General features: G+C 39.6%; 1 protein-coding gene across 1 annotated transcript; it reads left to right on the plus strand.

Annotated features, from left to right (window-relative positions):
* The first annotated feature begins 1,013 nt into the window (after nucleotides 1–1,013).
* On the plus strand, nucleotides 1,014–13,754 carry SNRPC (small nuclear ribonucleoprotein polypeptide C). The gene is made up of 6 exons (XM_068558964.1): nucleotides 1,014–1,072; nucleotides 1,429–1,471; nucleotides 6,935–7,043; nucleotides 9,359–9,448; nucleotides 10,708–10,812; nucleotides 13,411–13,754. The coding sequence occupies exons 1-6, from the start codon at nucleotides 1,065–1,067 to the stop codon at nucleotides 13,533–13,535; spliced, it is 480 nt and encodes a 159-aa protein (XP_068415065.1). The 5' UTR covers nucleotides 1,014–1,064; the 3' UTR covers nucleotides 13,536–13,754.
* Nucleotides 13,755–20,534: the final 6,780 nt, after the last annotated feature.

Raw genomic sequence — 20,534 nt, forward strand, 5'->3', positions numbered from 1 at the left:
CAGGTATTTTTTCCTTCCTCAGTTCCCTCAGGGCTCACCAGCTCACAACAGTGGTGGCTGCAATTGCTGATGAGTGTGACATCCTTTGTTTACTGATATGGTAGGAAATACTCTATTTCTCACCTGGAATCCTAACCCCTAGGCCACCAGGGAACTCCCTGGACAAGTTTCTTCTAACAGTTCCCTCCTGTGGAACCATAACTACCATTTGTGGAGGGCTTAGTATGTACAGACATTGCACTGAAAGCTTTACAAGCATTTTCACATCTAATTCTTCTTCAAAGCCTACAAGTAAGAACTATTATTCATATTTTTCAGATGAGTAAACGGAGTCAGAAAGACTAAATAACTTGCACATGCAGCACAGCTAGGAAGCAGCCACGAGACTTGAAACTGGGGATTCTGCCACCTCCAGTGGTTAATGAGACTCAAAAAAAGAGACACTATGTAAACTGGCTTGCGCCTGGCTTTCTTGCTTTAAGAAACCTATCATTTCTCAGTCGTCACTTTCTCAGCAAGCTTTCTGTTTTATTTAAAGTGGAACTCCTCTCTTCCATGCTTCATTCCCTCCCTCCCCATAGCACTTGGCTCCATCTAACCCACTACATACTGACTTTATTACTGTATTTGTCTTCCCCAACTCGAATGTCAACTCCAAGAAAGCAAGGATTTTTGTCTGTTTTGTTCACTGCTGGCTTCTCAGCATTTATAGCAGTGCCTGGCACGTACCAGACACTCATTAGATAACTGTCGAAAGAAAGGATGAATGACACGCTTCCGGGAGCATCAAAAATCTCGGCCACAAGTGCGTGCATTGAACGTCGCAGGGACACTTGATACTCCCCCCTCCCACCCTCCTCTAGGTGAAGGGAGGAGCAGGACAAGCCCCGCCCCTCGCTCTGCCGACAAAGCCGTACTGCAGGCGCAGCGCAGCTGGCGGATTGGATGACTGGGTGGGGCTTCTGCATTCGCATTTGACTCATCGCTTCCGTCGCGTCGGCGCTCACTGTGCGCGTCACTTCCGGGCGGCGCGGAACGGAGTTGCCGAAGGCCTGCAGAGCGACATGCCTAAGTGAGTGGGGGCCGGAATCTGGGGGTGTTCGCGGTCTCGATCACTGACTGTGGCCCTGCGGGGGAGCACAGAGCGGGTTCTGGCTCCGGGAGCCTCTGGGGGAGCGAGAGGGTCTGGGGGAGGAAGGGAGACCCGGATTTCTAGATACCCCTTTACGAGCGTGGAGGTCGACTCTCCGTAAGGCAACCCAAAAGCTTGGCTTGTGTCAGGACGCTTTGTTTGATGTCTTCGCATCGTGAATAGGTCTTTTACTTTATTTTATTTTCTATTTTACCTTCAATAAATAGCACCTCAGTGGATGGGCATCTATTAACGGGTTGTCATTTTCTCTTTCTCTACTTTCCTTCTCTTTCCAGGTTTTATTGTGACTACTGCGATACATACCTCACCCATGACTCTGTAAGTAGTTTCTTTTCAGCTTCAAAAAACCGTATATGTCTGCCATTTGCAACAACATGGATGGACCTAGAGAGTATTACGCTTAGTGAAATAAGTCCGTCAGAGACAAATACTCTGTGTTATCACGTGTATGTGGAATCTAAAAAAATAAAACAAACGAATGTATATAACAAAACAGAAACAGACTCATTGATTTAGAGAACAAACTAATGGTTACCAGTGAGGAAAGGGAAGTGGAGAGGGGCAAGATAGAGGTATGGGATTAAGAGGTATAAACTACTGTGTATAAATAGCTAATTGTACAGCACAGGGGAAATACAGCCATTATTTTGTAACTTTAAACGGAGCATAATCTACAAAAATATTGAATCACTGTCTTTTACACCTGAAACTAATATAATATTGTAAATCAACTATAATTAAAAAAAAGAAAATTGATTGTAGTGATGATTGCCCAGCTCTGTGAATATACCGAACACCCGTTGAATTGTACACTTAAAATTTGTAAATTGCATGATCTGTGAGCTATAGCTCAAAGTTGTTTTTTTTTTAAACATGTTACTTAGTTTCTTTTTTATTTATTTATTTATTTATTTTATTTTTGGTTGTGTTGGGTCTTCGTTTCTGTGCGAGGGCTTTCTGCAGTTGCGGCAAGTGGGGGCACTCTTCATCGCGGTGCGCGGGCCTCTCACCATCGCGGCCTCTCCCGTTGCAGAGCACAGGCTCCAGACGCGCAGGCTCAGTAGCTGTGGCACACGGGCTTAGTTGCTCTGCGGCATGTGGGATCTTCCCAGACCAGGGCTCGAACCCGTGTCCCCTGCATTGGCAGGCAGATTCTCAACCACTGCGCCAAGGAAGCCCAAGTTATTTTTTTAATAAAAGGAAACCTAAGAAAAACCTTATATGTAATAAATTAGGGGTTTTTTTTGGCTGCACTGTGCGGCTTGTGGGATCTCAGTTCCCTGACCGGGGGTTGAACCCAGGCCACAGCAGTGAAAGCCCAGAATCCAAACTGCTAGGCCACCAGGGAACTCCCTAAATTAGATTTTTACAAAATTTTGTAATTTGTGCATTTCATCTTGCTAAGGTTTAAGGGCTAATGCTTGGAGAAAATACCTTGGGGTGTTTGTTTTTCCACTCTTCCTGTAACTGTCTTCATAATTCAAAGTTATTAGTCTTCCATCAGTCAGTGTTTTCAATGGAGACCCGAAATAATAAAGCTTTAGCAAGTTTAAAGATGAAAAAAATTTATATGACAAGTAAAAATTCTAGGAAAACGTTCTGAAGTTCAAATATTTCGTTGTGTCAAGGCTCTTAAATGTTTGACTGATTAAATTGGAAAGAAATGCCTAAATTTTAAACCGAATACTTTGATTTGATTAAAAACTGCTTAACAAATAATAACAGCGACTAAGACTGAATATTTATTGTATGTCAGGCAGTGTTCCAAATGCTTTCCATGTATCATTTTGTTTAATGCTCATGATAATCCTATGAGGTTGGTGTTATCTCCCATTTTACAAAGGGGGAAACTGAGACAGTGTGAATAAATAACTGACTGGATGTTACAAAACCAGTAAGTTGTATAGAGCTGGAAGATGAGGCTAGGAGGTCTAACTCCAGAGCTTCTATGCCAGCAGCTCTCAAACTTTTTTTGTTTCATGGTCCCTTTACACTCTTAAAAATTACTGGATTATTCAAAAAGAAAAAAAGTGGGTTATATCCATTAAAATTTTCTGTATTTGAAGTTAAAACTTAAACTTAAAAATGCTTATTAATTCATTTAAAGGTAATGATAACAGACTTTTTACTTGTAATACAAATAACACTTTAAAAGTGAAAAATAGCTATTTTCCAAAACAAAAAAATTCAGTACGAAGAATGGCATTTTAACATTTTTGGAATCCTGTGTAACATCTGACTTAATGGAAGCTGGCAGATTCTCATCTTCTACTTTAAATCTGTTGCACTATGTTTTGGTTGAAGTATATGATGAATCCAGCCTCACATGGATATGGGAGTACTTTAATAGCATTTTTAGACAATCGTGGATATTCTTTATTACTTTATATTATTGCACCAAAACTCAGCACATGGCTAGTTGCAGTGTGGAATCTGAAACCATGTCATACGCTCTTTTAACATTAAAATTCACTGGTCTGTCTTGCACTTTGAGTGGTGTCTGTGAGCCATACCTTCAGAATTGCAGCTCTCTACTTTGCTGCTTCTGCAGAGACCTGATGAAATTAGAACTCGATCATGATGTCATCTTGAATAGTAGCTGCAAGAACCTAGCCAATAATTTCTCTGTTGTCACTTCATTTGGAATTTTTTCTAACACATGGTTAGATGTAGTTCAGCATTAATAGATTTGTGGAACATGTAAGTAGGGTGGTTCCTCTTGAAGAACTAATAGTTCTAAATATTATTATAGATTGTCCTGGAGGAGACTCCTCCAGTAAGTTGGTAGTGGTAGTAGCTTGCCTATAGATCCCCCATCTTTTTGTTTTGTTTTGGTTTTCTGTCCCTAACCCCCTCTCTAGGTCAAACCCCTAGTCATAATTTTTTGAAGTTGTTGGTATGGGGGGCTGTGCCTTTCTACCCTTTTCCAGTGCTATATTGTCATGTACTCACTCATCTTGCTAATACTAGAATTCAGAGAATGGAAAAGTCTCTCTTTATAATAAATATCTCTTTATGAGAAATGTCAGGAATCCTTGTAATACTGCTGTTCTAACATGATACCTTGTGAAAATAGGAAGTTTCCATAGTGATTGAAGCAGTCCTTGTGGTGGACTTTGAAATGTATAAAATGTTCAGTATGACTGTATAAAACATTCAGTGCTCTAACTTTTGAGCTTTTGCTGGTTCTTAGGCATGATTTTGTTATTAAGCTTAAGGCATCGTTGTTGTATTAGTGTAAACAGTGGTTGGGAGACAGGGAACAGTATTTTGAGATACAGACCATAAAAAAGATAGTTTTGCTCACACGACGTTGGTCGTATATGCTGCTGCTGAAGCAGTCACGAGAAGAGAGTTAGGAGGGAGGAAGGCAGCTGTGAGGAGCATCTGAATGAGATCTGGATTCCAGGCCTTAGTTTGCTGCTTACCATCTATGTGTTTTGAGACAAGTCTTTAAGCATATACAGAAGATAATAACCTTGTGATTGTTGTTTTTTTTTTTAAGTAGGTAAAGGGTTTATTTTCTTATTTTTCTTCTGTGAAAATTCAAATGTCCTGGGGCTTCCCTGGTGGTGCAGTGGTTAAGAATCCACCTGCCAATGCAGGGGACACAGGTTCGAGCCCTGGTTCGGGCAGATCCCACATGCCGTGGAAGAACTAAGCCTGTGCACCACAACTAGTGAGCCTGTGCTCTAGAGCCTGCGAGCCACAACTACTGAACCCATGCTCCTAGAGCCCATGCTCCACAACAGGAGAAGCCACCGCAGTGAGAAGCCTGCGCACCGCAACGAAGAGTAGCCCCCGCTCACCATAACTAGAGAAAGCCTATGCGCAGCAACAAGGACCTAACACAGCCAAAAATAGATAAATAAATTTAAAAAAAATTCAAATGTCCTTCCCGACAATTGAGTTGCATGCAGTGGATGATTTTTTTTTTTAATTTCTTTTTTTTTTTTTCCAGTAGAACCAACCATTTTATTTTTTTAACTTTTTTTTTTAATTGGGGTATAGTTGTTTTACGATGTTGTGTTAGTTTCTGTTGTACAGCGAAGTGAAGTAGAGTGGCTATAGAGCAGGTTCTCATGTTATCTATTTTATACATACTAGTGATTTTTAAAAAAATTTATTTATTTGGCTGTGTCGGGTCTTGGTTGTGGCATGTGGGATCTTTAGTTGTGGCATGCAAACTCTTAGTTGCAGCATGTGTGATCTACTTCCCTGACCAGGGATCGAACGCAGGCTGCCTGCACTGGGAGTGTGGAGTCTTAGCCAATGGACCACCAGGGAAGTCCCAATAACCTTGTGATTTTTATTTTTTTATTAATTAATTAATTAATTTTATTTTTGGCTGCATTGGGTCTTCGTTGCTGTGCGCAGGCTTTTGTTCTCTAGTTGTGGTGAGCGGGGGCTACTCTTCGTTGCAGTGCACAGGCTTCTTGTTGCAGTGGGTTCTCTTGTTGCGGAGCACAAGCTCTAGGCGCATGGGCTTCAGTAGTTGCAGCTTGCGGGCTCAGTAGTTGTGGCTCGCAGGCTCTAGAACGCAGGCTCAGTAGTTGTAGCGCACCAGCTTAGTTGCTCCGTGGCATGTGGGATCTTCCTGGGCCAGAGATGGAACCCATGTCCCCTGCATTGGCAGGCGGATTCTTAACCACTGCGCCACCAGGGAAGTCCAACCTTGTGATTTTTAAAATCAATTGTATTGAATTATAATTTATATTCAATTAAATGCACACATTTTAAGTGTACGGTTTGCTGACTTGTCAAATGATTACAACTTGATGTATGCATCAAGATATAGAACATTTCCATCGCTCCAGAAAGTTCCCTGTGTTTTTTTGCAGTCAGTCCCCTGCACGCCTGGCACTGCCTGATCTGATGTTTATGACTAAAGATCATTATTACTGGTTTTAAACTTCATATGAATGGATCCTTATATACTCTGTGTGTATCTGATTTCTTTTGCTCAGCACGTTTTTGAGATTTGTCCGTATCGCATGTATCAGTGATTCGTTCTTTCTGATTAGTATTCCACTGTACCATGCACATGTGATTTCTATAGAGATTGAGGCACTACTTGTGAAGTACATAGCATGGTGTCTGGCATGTAGTAAGAGTTAAATAAATGTTAACTTAAAAAACCAGAAGGTTAAGTGCATGGAGTTTATCTTATGTCAGTTTTACCTCAATAAAACTGTTAAAGAAAGAACAAAAGGATTAGTGGGCTAGAGACAAAGGTCTGTGTGTGATTCACATGGAGTCTATATTCTAGACCCATTGTCCTTTAAAAGAATATATTCCCATAAACAGTGTTATTTAAATGTATATAAGCTATATTATTTTGCTGTACAATAGCCTAAGAAAGGGCATTATATGATACTGTTTTCTAGATCAGTGGATTGTAAACATTTTCTTCAAATGCCAGCTTGTAATTATTTTGGGTTTGTGGACCATACAGTCTTTGTTGCAACTGCTCAACTCTGCTCTTGTAGAGACAAGACATAGACTATACATAAACAAATGAATACCACTGTATTCCAGTACTTTTTTTCCACAAAATCAGGTGGCTGGCCCATGGGCCATTGTTTTCTGACCCCTGGTTTAGATAATAAATACAATAGGTAAATTACCACAGTACGTTGCTGGATAATGTTTTTAAGTGATGCTTTGGCACCAGCTAAGGCTGCTAGAGGTAGCCAGGCTACCTATTAAAAGGTAAGGCTTTAAAAAATTTCTGGTTTTGGATATTTGTTTCTCTGACTGATACAACCTTTTGTTTTACAGCCATCTGTGAGAAAGACACACTGCAGTGGTAGGAAACACAAAGAGAATGTGAAAGACTACTATCAGAAATGGATGGAAGAGCAGGCTCAGAGCCTGATTGACAAAACAAGTGCGTTTCAGTCTCTTGTTCTGATGTGGTAGAATGGTCCCATTCTTTCTCGTCCCTGTCTCTCTGTTGTTTTTCACAGAAGCAACTCATTCTGAATGATAAATAGGAGCATTCTGATGTGCTGAATCAAAGAAGTGGAAGGTCATTGGTTTCCCAGGGATACAGGAAAACATTAATATTAACTTTTGAGGTTAGAGCAATCAGGTATTGATTAGACTGGGAATTTGGGCAGAGAAGAATGAGTTGCCTAATATTTCACTACCGATGTGGACCAGATTTTGTAGCACATTTATGCAGAACCTCGTTTGTAGTGAGCCATGGTTTTTAGATCTGTTTTCCGGTAGTAATAGGAAAAGGTGGGGGTGAGTTTGTAGCTCTCTTTGAAGAGTTTGAGAGACTTTTATTCTTTGTTGTCCTGGCAAAGATAACTGGTCACAAAGGAAGTAACTGATGTGACAGAATAGTTTGGGTATGTTTTGGACCCCTGCCATACATGCCATACTCTTTTTGTTTAATTAAGAACATTTTTGTTGTTTAGGATAGTTGGGTCCAAGGCACTGACAGAAAGAGATACTGCATTTTTTATGTTAGATCATCCTGGTGTATTTGAAACATGGCCTTTCCTAATCGTTCATTGTACCCAGAACTGGCAGGCAAATGTGGACTTTGATTGTGGTGTGATTTTATTTTTTTTTTAAAAAAGCAAAACTATCATGGAAAATTTTAAGCACAATAGAAGGAGAACTTTAGAGAATAAACCTTCCATGGCTGCCACACCCGCATCACCCTGCTGCGGCAGTCTTGTTTCATTTATACTAAAGTTCTCAAACTTAGCACTATTGATATTTGGGGCCTGATAATTCTTTGTTGGGGGCTGTCCTGTGCATTGTAGACTGTTCAGCAACCCTGGCCTATACCCGCTAGATGCCAATAGCAATGCCCAGTTGTGACTAAAAATATCTTCACACATTGCCCGGTGTTCCCAAAGGGACAGAATTGCCCCTTGTTGAGGCAATCTACTCCCTTTCCCCTCCTGGATTATTAAGGAGCAAATCTCAGACATTGTCTCATTGCATTTGGGAAAAAATATAATGTAATCATTTTCTCTATTTGAAAAGATGTTAGAAGTTTCTTGCATTAAAGGTTAGCATTATGTTTGTTATTTTTTGTGCTCAGCCGAATATTTTAAGATGAGTAAATGTTTTTGATGAAAGACTTTTACAGGATAAGAAGCAAGCCCTTGGGGGCATACCTCATCATGTTCAGGATTATGTTGATGTTGAGTCCGCTACTTAGCCACTCCCTCTTCAGCCTTTACAAGCTGTCCTACACAACGTGTGGGAGGTGACTTTTGATTGGAAAAGGCTTTTGCTGGAGGATGTGATCCCTTAGAGAGCACACGCTCTGTTTGGAGGAGTATGATAGCTGTTCATAAATCTCTACTCTAGGTCATTTTTTGGATCTGGTTCTCATGAATTACCAGTGATCTACTTGAGTAATTTGATCTCCTTTGCACTTGTGGGGTTGGAGTGGAATGGGAGAGTGTCTGGGCTGCAGGCTGCACTGAATTGGGAAGGGCTAACAAATTCAGGAATAGACTTTTTGAGTGTGTATTTTAGTATTTATGTATGACTCCTTTCCCAAAGCAAATATAAACAATCTTCAGTTTCTTCTGTTTTCATTTGTGCCTCATATTGTCTGAAAGAAAAATTAAAAGGTAATTTTATTGGACATTTTTTCAAGATCATAATCTCCTTCGGAGCAGGCTCTTGCTTTGAAATCTTTCTTTTACATCTCTTACCTCAGTGCATTAATTTCAAAACAGGTAAACCAAAATGGTGTATTGTTTTTATGGAGGAAAGCATATATAGGAAGGATTGAAATTTTACAAAGCCTGGCCTCTGGGCAGTTATCACACATTTTTTAAACAAAACTATGAGCAGTTTGAATTGAATGTAAACTACATGTACAGATTAAAGATGACTGCTGCTCTTTGGTAAGACATTTATAGGTGGGAGGTTTTCACTCATAGTTAACTAGTCTCTCATAGTTAATTCATCCATAGGAATGCTGATGAAATAAAAACAGTTTAAAAAACCCAGATCAGTAAACCAATTAATTGCAGTTTTAGCTTGTGAGTACCTAAAGTTGATTTAAAAACTGTGGAGACCATGATGTAGTAATCTTAGATGAATGCTTTTTAGAGTGAAATAATGGGACAGTTAAAAATTTAAACGAAAGTGGTTATTTTAGTAAATAAATGGGTTGTTGAATTCTCATTCACTGTTTGTTGTTTTTTTTCTCACTCTCCAAAGCCGCTGCATTCCAACAAGGAAAGATACCTCCTACTCCATTCTCTGCTCCTCCTCCTGCAGGGGCAATGATTCCACCTCCCCCCAGCCTCCGTAAGTTTATAAAGTTTTTATCTTAAGGGGTGTAACTGGGCAGATTATCCTTGATTTTGTTAGATTATCTCACAGTTGGCTTTCAAATGTTCATTAAATGAATACATAGGCAGTAATAGAAAACAACTTCAGTGGTATAATTTCTGAAATATCTTTAGAGTTACCTTCTGATTACCTTATTATTAGGGTATTATATTTGTGGCATCTCAAGTGGGTCTGAGATAGAGTCAATGGAAAGCTAAGAATGTACCTGTGATTAGATGAGCTGATGTATAAAGAGGTATTGCTGCTGAGTTGTTTACTGCTATGAATACAACACTGGAGGATTGATGTAGCTGATAAACTCCTCAGTCTCTCTCCCAACCTTGTAACTCATCTAAAACCAATATATATACCTGTGAAAGACAAAAATTGCATAGTTAAAAGAGGAGTGGATCAAAGGACTCTCCTCTCTGGGAAGGTGTGTTGTTTCTGCATGACAGACAGGAGGACATTGAGCAACTAGGCCATAAGTTATTTGGCCCTTCTGGAAGGATTCAGATTAAAATTGAACTCAGACCTGAACTCAGTCCTGTAAATTATCATGGATATAAACACAGAGAAGTAGGCTGTTTCTAATAGTTGCACACTAATGCAGATAGACCACTAGTGACCCACCAAACCCTTCTTGGAATCCTGCCATCGTGGGACCTGATCAGGCTCACAGGCTCTCTCCCCTACTCGATCCTGACTGGCTGGCACTCAACTCCATTATTTTTAATGGTAGAATAGTCAGTGGTATGAATGTACATAATTAGTCTCACCATTTGCTTATTGTTGGACATTTAAGTTGTTCCATATTGTTATTGTTCAGGAATATCTGTGCGGAACATTTTCGTATTTCCAAAGACTCTCTTAAACCTAGGTTTTGATTGGAAAAAAAAAAAAAAAGATCTGAAATTAGGTACTTGTGGCTTAAGTTCATCAGGGGTATAATACCCTTCTTTTAAAAATTTAAACTGTTGGAATCTTTTTAACCTCGGAAACTTATCTTTATTTTACACTTCTCTCTAGGCAGGCTTGTTCTTGTTTTTTAGTCATAATGTAACTAAAGTTTTGTAGCCCACTGATTTTTGTGAATCTGCTGTTATAAAAGAAACCGTAAGAAGTTACAGAACTGTTACAGAATTTGGGCCAGATCATGAGGCCCTATTTCATTGAGAAGAGAGAATGTTAATATACAAGCATATCTCAGCCTCAGGCCCCATTCTTTATTTCAGCGGGTCCTCCTCGCCCTGGGATGATGCCAGCACCCCACATGGGGGGCCCTCCCATGATGCCAATGATGGGCCCTCCTCCTCCTGGGATGATGCCAGTGGGACCTGGTAAGTTTGAATCTCTTTCCTTCTTGGATGCTCCATTGTGTTTTAGCTTTCCATTTAAATAGAATTCTTAATTAGCTGTCTAAACGTATTGCAGCAAATTACATTTGGTGAATCTATAATGATAAAAAGAAATACTTGGTTTATCAGTGTAATTGGATGGTATCCAAAGACCTTGTACAACTGAAAGCAGGATAAGACTGCCTCTTTTTTCCTTCTCCTCTGTCCCTCCTGTTTCCTCACCCCCTCCTGACTTTTGGCCATTTATAATGTGGAGAAGGGTAGATATATATTTGTGCTGCTGCTTTTCTTGGTTTTGATTTGGAGCAGAGCTACCGCCTATTGCTGATTTAATCTTGCAGGTTAACTAGGTTAATTAGTATTTATGAAAAAGGCCTTAGGCCTGGTAGTTAGTCTTTTATTCAGGAAGGGGAAAAAACTTATGCCTCAAACATTTTATTTTAACATAAACATAAATGTACATTAATTTGCAGAGTTTTCTGATACATGGTCAGGGCCTTTGCTTTGAGAATGAGTCTACTGACTGGAACACCGTATATTTCTTGCATAAACCAGAAAGCCATACTCATAATGCATCCTTTACCAACTTCAGTTTCATTTTCTGTGAAGTGGTTAGAGACCTTGTGAGGCAATTTAATTTCTATTTTTTATGATCGTTTCGCTTACCAAATTTGTGAGTACTTTTGGGGGATGATTTGCCTGAGTCTTTCTTATTATCAGCTTAGTTTTTATAGAAATAGTTCTTTCTCTACATTCATATTTCATCAGTTTGCAGAATAATTACATTATGTAATTAGAGTAACTACAACTGACATAAGAAGCCTACAACTCAACTGGTAAGACAAGGTGCAAAGGCATTAGAGTAGCTTCCTGGCCAGAAACATTCAGTATGCCTGCTGTGGGTATCATTTAGGGGTGGGAGAGTTTAGATAAAGAGAATTCCTGCCTTACTGGCTTGTGAATCCAAAACACAATCTAACTGATTCAGATGTCTTTTGCATTCTTAAATTGGGATCACAGATTCACATTCCTAGAGGGGTTAGGGATGTGATTTGGGGAATGCTTGTCACATATAAAGAAGCATTCTAGAACTCAGCGTCAACCTGTGGTTGACATTTGAGAATACAGGCTTAGTGTTGCCAATTTGCCTGAGTATTTTGTTGTTGTTGTTGTTTTTAGCCAGGATAAAATAATAAAATTATGGGATTTGCATTAAAATAATTGAGTAGCTGGGGGGTGGGCAGGGATAAGAATGGGTGGGGATAAGATAAAACAGGGTTGCTGTTTAAGCTGGTTGATGGGTACATGGATGTTCATTATATTCTTTTTTTCTATGCTTGTGTATGTTTGAACATCTCCACAATAAAAAGATGAAAAAAGAAGTCTAGAATTACTTATTAGTAACAAGACATAGTAATTGCCAATGTTGACAACTAATTAAGATTTAAGGCATTATGGAGACCAAAGAAAAAGTTTTCAGGGCCCTCATTTTCAGTCTTTGGTCTAGATCAGTTTCTTCTAAGAAATGCTGAATACAGGTTATGTTATGGAGGGATTTTTTAATAAGATATTTAGAAGTTTTAGTATTTTCTGTTTCTGTTGAAATTTATCTTAATTCTGTACCTATTGGATTTTGTGTTTTTGCATATACTTGTGTTTTACTTTTTGTGATAAGGCTGTATTCAACTTTAGTTTTCTCTTGAAGCATTTATTGCAAGCCTTTAATCAAAATGATTTAGTTGAAAATAAATAATTAGGTAAAATTTGATATTTAAAAAGAAGATACGTAACATGAAAATTATAAGGCATAGTAATACAATTAATACCATGAACCCACCACCCAGCTGAGGAAGTAGAACGTTACCACTCCCGTGAAGCTGCCTGTATTCCTCCCCAAACCTCACCTGTCTGCTTGCCCTCCCTTCCCTGACTCATTTATTTGGCTGGTGTATTGATGGGACACTTTAAAAAAACTCATTAATAGTTTCTGAAATGTATTAGAAAAATCAGATTTGTGTGTGTGTGCTAATTGTTATAAATCACATTATTGCCTATTATTTTTCTTGACTTGAGCTAAGTATGGTTACTAACAGGTTCTCAGCATGGGCCTCCTGCTCACCTTTCCTACAACTCCGAACAAACGCTTAGTGGTAAGATTGTCCTCCGTGCCTGTGTACATTCATGAAATAGCTCCTGGTTATATGATGGATAGAACTGATTAAAAGAGCTGACTGAGTAACATGTGACTTAGTTGTGAATTTCCCTGAGTGAGAAAAAAGGTCAATTTAGGGAACTAGTCCCTGGTGATTTCTGGAAAGCAGTCTATTAATAGTTTCCCCCTTACTGTCATTAGATCATGATTCCCATATGGTTCTTGTTTTGACCTTTTTGTTTTTTGTTTGAGAATGTCTAAGTAATTTACAGATGTGATGAATTTGTTGCGTTTCTTCTGTCAAGTATGTCTTTTTTCCAGCATTTTGCAGGGGGGGGGCTACTTTTTTGTCTTTAATTGAAGTCCCATCAAGCTCTCCTAAGTAGTATTTTTGACTTTTTTTTTCCTTTTCTTTGTTTTACCTGCAGCTCCTGGAATGAGGCCGCCTATGGGAGGCCACATGCCAATGATGCCTGGGCCCCCAATGATGAGACCTCCTGCCCGTCCCATGATGGTGCCCACCCGGCCAGGAATGACTCGACCAGACAGATAAGGAGATTGGGGAGCCTCTTTATATCAGTTTTATATTACTTCACCAGGAGATCATGGTGCTGTGACTCGGGATGTTTTCTAACAGGATGACAAGGAAGACTTGCTCCCCCTTCCTATCAAAGAGAGAGTAGTTTTGGAGGGGAGTGGTGGGACAAAAAAAGCAATTTTCATTTGTATTGTGGAATGTGAAAATAAAATTGTCAATTCTTTTAGTTAAAAATGTGTTCCCTTTTTTCTCTCTTCTGTATTCTTTTTGTATTTTAAAGGAGAGTCCAGTTGTGTTTCTCTAGCTCATTCTTTCTTCAGCATGCCCTCTGTATGACTTCTTTTCCCTTAGCTGTAGAGTGGGTCCCTTTGGGCACCTTGTCTTTATTTAGTAAAGTTCTCTTGTGCAAAAACTGGTAAATCCAACACTTGTAGAGCTTTTGTTGATTAAAATAATAAACAGCACCTGGTTAACTTTTCACATTAATAATGCTTTGTGTAGCAAGTGGAAATTTTTAATTCTTTTATGCTAAAGTAGGGGAAAAGGCTTCACGGTGAGTGCATGTCAGCTAACAGCAGCAAGAATTGCCTTAACCTCCTTTCACTCAGCTCCTCTTTTTCTTGGACTTCAAATAGTCAGAAAATGTTCTATTAGTAATGGAAAAACTATGCAGATTTTCATGGTGCAGAAGGTGTTTACAGAATGTTATTTGTTACTAGGCTATAAAAGGAGGATATTTTCAGGGAGGCATCTAGAAAGTAAGCCATCGCCACTGTTCATATTCAGCTCAGTGTAAAATCTAAATTCCTATTTCATACTACAAGTGGGAGTGAAAGTTGTATAACCTCTGGGGAGGGCAATTTGGCAGTATCGCTCAGAATTACAATACTTGTATCCTTCGACATAGCGTTTCTATGTCTAGGAATTTATCCTACAGATAGACTTGAACATGTATGAAATGACTTGTGTACAAGATTATGCGTTATAGCAAGAGACTGGAAATCACATAGGTGTCCAGTGAAAGGGGACTGATTTATCAAGTATGTTACATCCACAAAGTGGCATGTACCATGCTTGTTGAAACAGAATAAGGAAGTTCTATACTGATGGGGAAAGAACTCCAAGATACACATTGTCCTGCACTTTGGTTTGTTCACATAACAATGTATTGTTTGCTGCTATCCTTTTGTAAAGGATATACCTGTATGTGCCTGTGTGTGCTTAAAGGATCTCTGGACAGATCAGCAGCTGGTGATATTCGTTGCCCATGAAGAGTAAATGGGTGGCTGGGGGACAGGGATGAAGGAGAAAGGTTTGCCACCTTTTTGTATCTTTTGGATTTTGAATCATTAGCTATTTAAAAAAAAACAAAAGAAGCCACCTTTCCCATCTGAGGTTATTGTTATAGTGATGGGCAGAGGGTGCCCTAAACCAACAGTTTACAACCTGGCCTGGTGATCAGAATAATGGAGGACCTTTTCCAAAATAAAGGTGCCAGATTTTGATTCTATATATCTGGTTTAGGGCTTAGGAAGTTTGCGTTTTGGGAAAGCTCCCTAGGAAATTTTGATTATTATTAGTGGGTTTGGCAGACTCTGTCTTAGGATCTATTTTACTCAAGATTGTAACTCTGGGGACTTCCCTGGTGGCGCAGTGGTTAAGACTCCGAGCTCCCAATGCAGGGGGCCCGGGTTCCATCCCTGGTCAGGGAACTAGATCCCACATGCATGCTGCAACTAAGAGTTCGCATGCCACAACTAAGGAGCCCACCTGCTGCAACTAAGACCCGGCGCAACCAAATAAATAAATAAATATTTTAAAAATAAAAAAACCAAAAAGTATAACTCTATGTATGTGTCTATAATTTTGAAAAGATTTGTAGCTAGAAATTGAAATGACGATGGGTAGATTACTTTTTTCCCTAGAAACTCATGAATATTTTGAAGAGAAGCTAATTTAGCCAAATAAATCACCATATCTAGGTAAACAAGAGGTTAGAAATAGATATCCTTACAGTGAGATGATCTTTATGCTCAGCCTCTGTAGGAGCTGAGTCAACTTCCTAGTCTGAGCTTCTGCCAGGACTACTTGTTGCTTTTTAGTTTTTTATTGTCACATCTTTTTAAGGAGGACTTAAGTCTCATAAATTGATAGTTTATATGTCTGTCTTTTATAGCTCAGATTTGTTTTTAAAATCTTCTGCAGACTTAAGGGTTTGTTAGGGGAAACCGTGCCAAGTGAGCTTATGTGTGACTCAGCAAGTTTCTGTTTTGTGTAGCTCTGTGAGGCTCAAGGTAAAGAGCCTGTGGATCCACAGAAAACAACCCAGGTTTTCCTAAAAGGAAGCTTTTTCCACAGTATGTTTTTAAGGTTGAACATCCACCCTAGAAACATTTCTAGTCTTTGAAGAAAGTGTTTTACATAGCTTCAGAAAAACAATATGATGACTTAAAAGTTTAACAAGTTTTAACTACAGTGAACAAAAGTAGGAATAAATAGTTCTAAGGAAGGTTCTTTTTATTTTGTTTATTAACTCCTAGGGCAAACTATTATTATAATGAATGATCATAAGACATTTCCTTTGTAAGAGGCTATAAAGAAGATAAACTTGCTGCTATTGATTTATGCCTTTAGACATCTGGTTTAGACATCCCACTACTGGGCATATACCCAGAGAAAACCATAATTCAAAAAGACACATGCAGCCCAGTGTTCATTGCAGCACTATTTACAATAGTCAGGTCATGGAAGCAACCTAAATGCTCATCGACAGACAAACGGATAAAGAAGATGTGGTACATATATACAATGGACTATTACTCAGCCATAAAAAGGAACGAAATTGGGTCATTTGTAGAGACGTGGATGGACCTAGAGACTGTCATATGGAGTGAAGTAAGTCAGAAAGAGAAAAACAAATATCGTGTATTAATGCATGTATGTGGAACCTAGAAAAATGGTACAGATGAACCGGTTTGCAGGGCAGAAATAGAGATAGAGACACAGATATAGAGAACAAACGTATGGACACCAAGGGGGGAAAGTGGTGGTGGGGGGTTGGTGGTGGGATGATTTGGGAGATTGGGATTGACATATATACACAAATATGTATTAAATGGATAATAAGAACTTGTGTATAAAAAAAATAAAGAAGTCCAAGCTGTCATGTCTACTGCATGGCTTTAATGGTTTGTCATAATGCCAGGCCTCTTGATTCCAGGCTGCATGAGAAATGGGATCCTTGCATAGAACCACAGGCTAACTTGGTCATCCTGTATGGAAAAAGTCCAGTGGTGATTAAGTGCTTGTCCCAATTACATAGCTTCAGTCAGATGGTATCTGTCACTTGGTGAACAGAAGAAAAAAGCCTGGCCTACCTTAGTAATTTTACTAAGGTGATCTATTAGTAAATTAGTATTAGTAAATTACTATTTACTAATACTACTAAATCACTATTACTCATAGTAATTTATTTAGTAAATTACTATTTGCTCTAGTAATTTTGATCACCTACCAGGTGATTGTCCAAATTCTCCATACTTGTTCCTCTGACAGAAGTGTCCCGAAGGCTTGCCTGGTATATTGTTTTACATGAAAACCTTAATAAACATTAACTAATTGAAGACATTTCTTTCCCTGCCAATTGAAAACTTAAAGGTTAGACTTTCTGGCACAGGATCAAATTCAGCATCTAGAATAGTTCATCAGACAAGTGCAGGAATAAAAAAGTCCGAATGATCCTTATTGTTCTTGCTCTTTAAGGGTCAGGGTGGTAGATTTCAAACTTACAGAAAAGTTTAAGAACTGCACAAAGAACACTTACATACCCTTTGATCAGAATCACCCATCACCTTTTGTTAGCTGTTAGCATTTCACCTCATTTGCTTTATCATTTGTGCTTGTGCTCTCTCTCTCTCTCTCTCTCTCTCCATATATTATACATTCTTTTTTATTCTGAACCATTTGAGAGTAAATTGCTTGTATCATACCCTTTACCATAAATATTTAAGTGTGTATTTCCTAAGAATAAGTATATTCTCTTATACAGCTGTGGTTTAGTTATCAACCTTGATTCAATAATTCAATCTACCAACCATGTTTCATTTTTGCCCACTGATCCAACATTGTCCTTGTATTTTTTTCCCCTTTCCTGTAGAGAATCCTCTCTGGAATCATGTACTTTAAATTTTTGTCACATCTCCTTAGTCTCCTTTTAATCTAGAACAATTCCTCAGCCTCTCTTTTGTCTTTTATGACACTGATTATTTCACCAGCTTTTGTTTAATAGGATGTTCCTCATTTCTCATTTTGGGTTTGCCTGATGTTTCCTCATGATTACAGTTTGGTACATGTCCTCAGTTGCATCCCTAGACTATCACATCTGTAGGCAGGCACACAGGCATCCGCCCCTCATTGGTAACAGTAATTTTGATCACCTACCAGGTGATTGTCCAGATTCTCCATACTTGTTCCTTTTTTTTTTTTTTTTAATAAATTTATTTATTTATTTATTTTTGGCTGTGTTGGGTCCTTGTTGTTGCGCGCCAGCTTTCTCTAGTTGCGGTGAGCGGGGGCTACTCTTTCGTTGTGGTGCATGGGCTTCTCATTGCGGTGGCTTCTCTTGTTGCAGAGCATGGCCTCTAAGCGCACGGGCTTCAGTAGTTGTGGCATGCGGGCTCAGTAGTTGTGGCTCGCGGGCTTAGTTGCTCCGCGGCATGTGGGATCTTCCAGGACCAGGGATCGAACCCGTGTCCCCTGCATTGGCAGGCGGATTCTTAACCACTGCGCCACTAGGGAAGTCCCATACTTGTTCCTTTTGAATAAGTATCTTTCCCTGGCTGCCAATTAGGAAAAGCCCATAAGGGCACTTCCCTGGCAGTCCAGTGGTTAAGATTCCGAGCTCCCATTGCAGGGGGTGCGGGTTCAATCCCTGGTGGGGGAACTAAGATCCCACATGCCGTGTGGCACAGGCGAAAAAATAAAGGCAAACTGGTTTCACATTCTTGAAAAGCCCATAAGATGACTTACGTCCTCATATGATGATGCGACTTTGAACTCACCACAGGAGGCCAAGATCTCAAAGTCCTTTGTAAGTACGTAGCTTTCACAGTGACCCTGAGAAACAGGTCTCTAATCCTTCCCCCCTCCTCTTTGCCTGTACATCACATCCTAGTACTTTCTGGGGATGCTTGTTGAAAGAATATAGAAGTAAAAACTAGGACAAAGAATTTTACCTCTACACTCAAATGCTATATTTTCCCCCTCTTCATCCCTTTTATCTCTCAGGGCTCTGCTAGAGAGAGAAGCATGTGAGGAGGACAAAAATAATAACAATAGAGCCTAGAGTGGCAGTTAGACATTACTAATTGCCTACCCCAGTATCTCTTAGTATCTTTAATAAGAGAATGCCTAATTTTTATCAGTATGCATGACCATTGGCAATGGGTGGTAGCACATTTCCCACAGCTTGTAACTAGGTGAGGCCATGTGGCAGGAGAGAACATGCCTTTTTTTCTGCCCTTTCTCTTTTCTGTTGACAGGAATGTGGATATGATGTTTGCTTGAAATGCAAGCAACATCTTGGACCATGAATTGGCAACTAAGGATGGTGTTAGCAAGATAGAAGGAACATAGGTCCCTAAAGATTGAAGAGCTGCCATGTACTTCTACCTTAAACTTCTTTTACCTGGAAGAGAAGTAAACATCTTTTTTATTAAGGTCACACATTATCTTGAGTTTTCCGTACGTGCAGCTGAACCTACCTGACTGATAAAAGAGATACTCCAGGAGGAAAGTAATATATATATTTTTTAAAATAAATTTATTTATTTTTTGTTTCTGGCTGCGTTGGGTCTTCATTGCCGTGCGCGGGCTTTCTCTAGTTGTGGTGAGTAGGGGCTACTCTTCGTTGTAGTGCGCAGGCTTCTCATTGGGTGGCTTCTCTTGTGGAGCATGGGCTCTAGGCATGCTGGCCTCAGTAGTTGTGGCTTGCGGGCTCTAGAGCACAGGCTCAGTAGTTGTGGCGCATGGGCTCTGTTGCTCCACGGCATGTGGGATCTTCCTGGACCAGGGCTTGAACCTGTGTCCCCTGCATTGGCAGGCAGATTCTTAACCACTGTGCCACCAGGGAAGTTCCCTTCAAGTTGTTTTTAAAAGTCATAACTACCACAAACTAGAAACTACTCTCAAGAATCCTTACAGACAGCAATACCATCTCTTTGCTACTCAATCCTCTTGCTCTTGAGTCTTCTATAAAACTACCGTTCCTTGTTTGCATAGTCTTACCTTTCTTTGGGCATTGTGTATGTCCTATTTTGTTCCATACAAAGCACAGTATGTACAGATGAATGTTTCATCATGATTTTTTTTTGGCTGCACTGCACGGCTTATGGGATCTCAATTCCCTGATCAGGGATTGAACCTGGGCCATGGCAGTGAAAGCGCTGAATCTGAACCACTAGACCACCAGGGAAGTCCCTAATCATGAATTTAGAGATGTGGCTGTCCTGCCAAGCAGGTGAGCGAAGCTACTGGGTCTGAAATAAAGTGATCACCTAGGTGTTTTAAAGATATATGGATTGTGGAATATGACTCAGCAATAAAAAGGAATGAACTATTGATACAACAATTTGGATGGATCTCAAGGGCAGTATGCTGAGTGAAAAAAGCCAGTCTGAAAAGGTCACCTACTGCATGATTCCATCTATATAAATGACACAGTTATTGAGATGAAGAAGAAATTGGTAGTTGCCAAAGGTTAGGAATGGTGTTGGGGTTAGGGGGGAGCAGGGAATGACTATAAAGGGGTAGCATGAGGGAGATCTTTGTGGTGATGAAATAGTTCTGTATCTTTATTGTGGTAGTGGTTACACAAGTCTACACACATAATGAATGACAGAATTATACACGCATACACCCCAATATCAGTTTCCTGGGCTTTATATTGTACTGTAGTTGTGTAAGATATAACCATTGCAGGAAAGTGAGTGAAGGGCACATGGGGCTTCTCTGTAT

Source organism: Eschrichtius robustus, chromosome 12, assembly GCF_028021215.1.
Source record: "Eschrichtius robustus isolate mEscRob2 chromosome 12, mEscRob2.pri, whole genome shotgun sequence".
NCBI classification, from domain to species: Eukaryota; Metazoa; Chordata; class Mammalia; order Artiodactyla; family Eschrichtiidae; genus Eschrichtius; species Eschrichtius robustus.